Source organism: Oncorhynchus gorbuscha, linkage group LG11 (genome assembly GCF_021184085.1).
Source record: "Oncorhynchus gorbuscha isolate QuinsamMale2020 ecotype Even-year linkage group LG11, OgorEven_v1.0, whole genome shotgun sequence".
Lineage (NCBI taxonomy): Eukaryota > Metazoa > Chordata > Actinopteri > Salmoniformes > Salmonidae > Oncorhynchus > Oncorhynchus gorbuscha.
Window position 1 is genome coordinate 1,858,217 of NC_060183.1, and position 6,000 is coordinate 1,864,216.

Below are 6,000 nucleotides of genomic sequence, written 5' to 3' on the forward strand. Positions count from 1 at the left end.
TGGTGGTAATAGTGTTGTGTTACAGGTATAGTGTTGTGTTACAGGTATAGTGTTGTGGTGGTAATAGTGTTGTGTTACAGGTATAGTGTTATGTTACAGGTATAGTGTTGTGTTTCAGGTATAGTGTTATGTTACAGGTATAGTGTTATGTTACAGGTATAGTGTTGTGTTACAGGTATAGTGTTGTGTTACAGGTATAGTGTCATGTTGGTAATAGTGTTGTGTTACAGGTATAGTGTTGTGTTTCAGGTATAGTGTTGTGTTACAGGTATAGTGTCATGGTGGTAATAGTGTTGTGTTACAGGTATAGTGTCATGGTGGTAATAGTGTTTTGTTACAGGTATAGTGTTGTGTTACAGGTATAGTGTTGTGTTACAGGTATAGTGTCATGGTGGTAATAGTGTTTTGTTACAGGTATAGTGTTGTGTTACAGGTATAGTGTTATGTTACAGGTATAGTGTTGTGTTACAGGTATAGTGTTGTGTTACAGGTATAGTGTTGTGTTACAGGTATAGTGTTGTGTTTCAGGTATAGTGTCATGGTGGTAATAGTGTTGTGTTACAGGTATAGTGTTGTGTTACAGGTATAGTGTCATGGTGGTAATAGTGTTGTGTTACAGGTATAGTGTCATGGTGGTAATAGTGTTGTGTTTCAGGTATAGTGTTGTGTTTCAGGTATAGTGTTGTGTTTCAGGTATAGTGTTGTGTTACAGGTATAGTGTTGTGTTTCAGGTATAGTGTTGTGTTACAGGTATAGTGTTATGGTGGTAATAGTGTTGTGTTTCAGGTATAGTGTTGTGTTTCAGGTATAGTGTTGTGTTACAGGTATAGTGTTATGGTGGTAATAGTGTTGTGTTACAGGTATAGTGTCATGGTGGTAATAGTGTTGTGTTACAGGTATAGTGTTGTGTTTCAGGTATAGTGTTGTGTTTCAGGTATAGTGTTGTGTTACAGGTATAGTGTTGTGTTTCAGGTATAGTGTTATGGTGGTAATAGTGTTGTGTTTTACTGTGGTCTTGTTGTGTTTCAGGGTGCAGGTGAAGTTTATCATTGGGAAACATGGCTGTCCCATTCCAGAGGAGGACAGAGAGGATCCCTACTCATGTTCCCTCTTGAACCTCACAGACTCAGTTTATATTCCTGGTTAGGATTCCCTCATTCAACATGTTTATAGGCCCTCACAACATGTTTATACCAGGTAGGCCCTCACAAGGCCCTATTCTGGTGACATGATGATCTAGATGCTCCTTTATAATAAATATCTGGGGTCTTATTCTGGTGACATGATGATCGAGGTGCTCCTTTATAATAAATATCTGGGGTCTTATTCTGGTGACATGATGATCTAGATGCTCCTTTATAATAAATATCTGGGGTCTTATTCTGGTGACATGATGATCGAGGTGCTCCTTTATAATAAATATCTGGGGTCTTATTCTGGTGACATGATGATCTAGATGCTCTTTTATAATAAATATCTGGGGTCTTATTCTGGTGACATGATGCTCGACTGCTGTTGGACAAATACAAATATTCTCTCTCTCGTCTATAATAATCAGTTTTACAGTGGACTGATGAACATCAAGGCTTTTAGAGATACTTTTGTAACCCTTTCCAGCTCTATGCAAGTCAACAATTATTAATTTGAGGTCTTCTGAGATCTCTTTTGTTCTGTGATATTCAACATGATATTCAACATGATATTCAACATGTTTATATTCCTGTGATATTCAACATGTTTATATTCCTGTGATATTCAACATGTTTATATTCCTGTGATATTCAACATGTTTATATTCCTGTGATATTCAACATGTTTATATTCAACATGTTTATATTCAACATGATATTCAACATGTTTATATTCAACATGTTTATATTCAACATGTTTATATTCAACATGTTTATATTCCTGTGATATTCAACATGTTTATATTCCTGTGATATTCAACATGTTTATATTCCTGTGATATTCAACATGTTTATATTCAACATGTTTATATTCAACATGTTTATATTCAACATGTTTATATTCCTGTGATATTCAACATGTTTATATTCAACATGTTTATATTCCTGTGATATTCAACATGTTTATATTCAACATGTTTATATTCAACATGATTATATTCCTGTGATATTCAACATGTTTATATTCCTGTGATATTCAACATGTTTATATTCCTGTGATATTCAACATGTTTATATTCCTGTGATATTCAACATGATATTCAACATGATATTATATATATATGCCATTTAGCAGACGCTTTTATCCAAAGCGACTTACAGTCATGTGTGCATACATTCTACGTATGGGTGGTCCCGGTGATCGAACCCACTACCCTGGCGTTACAAGCGCCATGCTCTACCAACTGAGCTACAGAAGGACCATATTCAACATGATATTCAACATGTTTATATTCCTGTGTTTTTGGGTGGGTGTGGGGTTGGGCTGTTCCTCTGGGGGGAGTAGAGATAATATGTTCACCCACTTTGTCTCTCTCTCCCTCTGCTTTGTCTCTCTCTCCCTCTGCTTTGTCTCTCTCTCCCTCTGCTTTGTCTCTCTCTCCCTCTGCTTTGTCTCTCTCTCCCTCTGCTTTGTCTCTCTCTCCCTCTGCTTTGTCTCTCTCTCCCTCTGCTTTGTCTCTCTCTCCCTCTGCTTTGTCTCTCTCTGTCTCCACTTTGTCTCTCTTTCTCAGCTCCAGGACAGGATAAGGAGATGGAGCTGGTGGAGGTGTCTGACCCGTCTGTCCTTATCCATGGGGAGGTCTCCTCTGTGGCCCTGGACTTTAAGGTCCTCCACCCCCTAGTCATCACCAGGTTGGGGGTGTTCCCTACTGGACCTCACATGGAGATAGAGGGGAATGTCACCGTCAGGCTGCTGCAGCTGGAACAACAGGTAGTGTGGAGGCTAGCAGTAGAACAGCAGAACCCAACAGTAGAACAGCAGAACCCAGCAGTAGAACAGCAGAACCATAGAACCCAACAGCAAAACCCAACAGTGGAGGAGTAGAACCCTAGAAGAGTAGAACCCTAGCACAGTAGAGTAGAACCCTAGCACAGTAGAGTAGAACCCTAGAGCAGTAGATTAGAACCCTAGCGCAGTAGAGTAGAACCCTAGCGCAGTAGAGTAGAACCCTAGCACAGTAGAGTAGAACCCTAGCACAGTAGAGTAGAACCCTAGCACAGTAGAGTAGAACCCTAGCGCAGTAGAGTAGAACCCTAGCACAGTAGATTAGAACCCTAGCGCAGTAGAGTAGAACCCTAGCGCAGTAGAGTAGAACCCTAGCGCAGTAGAGTAGAACCCTAGCGCAGTAGAACCCTAGCACAGTAGATTAGAACCCTAGAGCAGTAGAGTAGAACCCTAGCACAGTAGAGTAGAACCCTAGCACAGTAGATTAGAACCCTAGCACAGTAGAGTAGAACCCTAGCGCAGTAACCATAGAACAGTATAACCCAACAGTAGAACCCTAGAAGAGTAGAACCCAACAGAACAGTAGACCACAGATCAAGGAGAATGTCACCATCAGGCTTGTGAGTGGAGTCCTACTGTATAAATCATAATCACCACAGTTGTGATGGATACGGGCAGTTTCGGTACAATTTTATAAATGCCGACAGACAATTTGTTCGTTCGACATGATGGGATCATTTTGTGTTGTTAAACCGTGTGTGTGTGCGTGTGCGTGTGCGTGTGTGTGTGTGTAGATTGCTGAGGATTGTATTATCCATTGTAGAATAAGTCTGTAACGTTACAATGAGGAAAAAGTCCAGGGGTCTGAATACCTACCGAAGGCACTGTACATACAGCATTGTACATGGTTTATATGCTGCATTGTACATAGCTAGTGAACTTGAGGTGGTTGATGGAGTGGCTTTTATTGGTAGACAGGAAGTATTTGTATTGCCTTAAATCTAGTATTAAATCCATGGCAGAATAGTTCATATTTCCATGTTTGTTGATTAGTAATGTTGTGTTTCCAGGTCTAATTTAGCATGTCTTGTAAAGGCTCAAGCCTCTTCCAACTAAAATAAGCTCCGAAATATATGCCATTTAGCAGACGCTTTTATCCAAAACGACTTACAATCATGTGTGCATACATTCCACGTATGGGTGGTCCCGGGGATCGAACCCACTACCCTGGCGTTACAAGCGCCATGCTCTACCAACTGAGCTACAGAAGGACCACCAAAAAAAAGTGAATTATGACAAAAACATTCTTTTGTGTGACTAGCAATAAAACGTCAAAATATAGACCCGTTCCAATTCAGCGAGTTGTCAAAGGGGGCAAGCCGGTGTCTGTTGGGTCATTATAATGCAAAACAATGCATTCTAAAATATTAAACACACCTCTTGTACGCTCGCCTTTGGTGAGTTAAGGCCATTCTACTCCGTCGGTTTTTAGACAGAATGTCGCAGCCACACCCACCTTGTATTGCTTGTTAATACTACATTTTAGAAAGTACAGTATGTCTAAGGATGACTTTTAAACATTGCCTGCTGAGCATTCTCAGTAGAAACGTAATACTCTAGGGTTTCCCTCGTGACGGTGCTAGCGCCCAGGGTTTCCCTCGTGACGGTGCTAGCGCCCAGGGATTCCCTCGTGACGGTGCTAGCGCCCAGGGTTTCCCTCGTGACGGTGCTAGCGCCCAGGGATTCCCTCGTGACGGTGCTAGCGCCCAGGGTTTCCCTTGTGACGGTGCTAGCGCCCAGGGATTCCCTCGTGACGGTGCTAGCGCCCAGGGATTCCCTCGTGACGGTGCTAGCGCCCAGGGCTTCCCTCGTGACGGTTTTCCCATTTATGGGCGTGGTGGAGAAGAATTCCTTATGACGTGGATATGGACTCGGAGTGTAGCTGTTTGTGGTCTCGGGGTGTAGCTGTTTGTGGACTCGGAGTGTAGCTGTTCGTGGACTCGGAGTGTAGCTGTTCGTGGACTCGGAGTGTAGCTGTTCGTGGACTCGGAGTGTAGCTGTTCGTGGACTCGGAGTGTAGCTGTTCGTGGTCTCGGAGTGTAGCTGTTCGTGGTCTCGGAGTGTAGCTGTTCGTGGTCTCGGAGTGTAGCTGTTCGTGGTCTCGGAGTGTAGCTGTTCGTGGTCTCGGATTGTAGCTGTTCGTGGTCTCGGAGTGTAGCTGTTCGTGGTCTCGGAGTGTAGCTGTTCGTGGTCTCGGAGTGTAGCTGTTCGTGGTCTCGGAGTGTAGCTGTTCGTGGTCTCGGAGTGTAACTGTTCGTGGACTCGGGGTGTAACTGTTCGTGGACTCTGGGTGTAGCTGTTCGTGGACTCTGGGTGTAGCTGTTCGTGGACTCTGGGTGTAGCTGTTCGTGGACTCTGGGTGTAGCTGTTCGTGGACTCTGGGTGTAGCTGTTCGTGGACTCTGGGTGTAGCTGTTCGTGGACTCTGAGTGTAGCTGTTCGTGGACTCTGGGTTTAGCTGTTCGTGGACTCGGGGTGTAGCTGTTCGTGGACTCGGGGTGTAGCTGTTCGTGGACTCTGGGTGTAGCTGTTCGTGGACTCTGAGTGTAGCTGTTCGTGGACTCTCGGTGTAGCTGTTCGTGGACTCGCGGTGTAGCTGTTCGTGGACTCTGGGTGTAGCTGTTCGTGGACTCTGGGTGTAGCTGTTCGTGGACTCTGGGTGTAGCTGTTCGTGGACTCTGGGTGTAGCTGTTCGTGGACTCTGGGTGTAGCTGTTCGTGGACTCTGGGTGTAGCTGTTCGTGGACTCGGGGTGTAGCTGTTCGTGGACTCTGAGTGTAGCTGTTCGTGGACTCTGGGTTTAGCTGTTCGTGGACTCGGGGTGTAGCTGTTCGTGGACTCTGGGTGTAGCTGTTCGTGGACTCTGGGTGTAGCTGTTCGTGGACTCTGGGTGTAGCTGTTCGTGGACTCTGGGTGTAGCTGTTCGTGGACTCTGAGTGTAGCTGTTCGTGGACTCTGGGTGTAGCTGTTCGTGGACTCTGGGTGTAGCTGTTCGTGGACTCTGGGTGTAGCTGTTCGTGGACTCT

At 44.4% G+C, this 6,000-nt stretch overlaps 1 protein-coding gene across 5 annotated transcripts in view; it reads left to right on the top strand.

Annotated features, from left to right (window-relative positions):
- Positions 1-6,000, top strand: part of b3galnt2 (beta-1,3-N-acetylgalactosaminyltransferase 2) — a 41,225-nt gene that overhangs the window by 14,374 nt on the left and 20,851 nt on the right. For 4 of the 5 annotated variants that reach the window (XR_006841170.1, XR_006841171.1, XM_046368402.1 and 1 more), the window contains exons 3-4: positions 1,030-1,130; positions 2,702-2,901. Coding sequence is in view for 3 of the 5 variants with exons in the window: in XM_046368402.1 (XP_046224358.1) it covers positions 1,030-1,130; positions 2,702-2,901 (301 nt within the window). In the remaining 2 variants the exon portion in view is untranslated. Of the gene's footprint in view, positions 1-1,029; positions 1,131-2,696; positions 2,902-6,000 lie in introns of all 5 variants that reach the window. The other variant, XM_046368401.1, reaches the window with a different exon arrangement.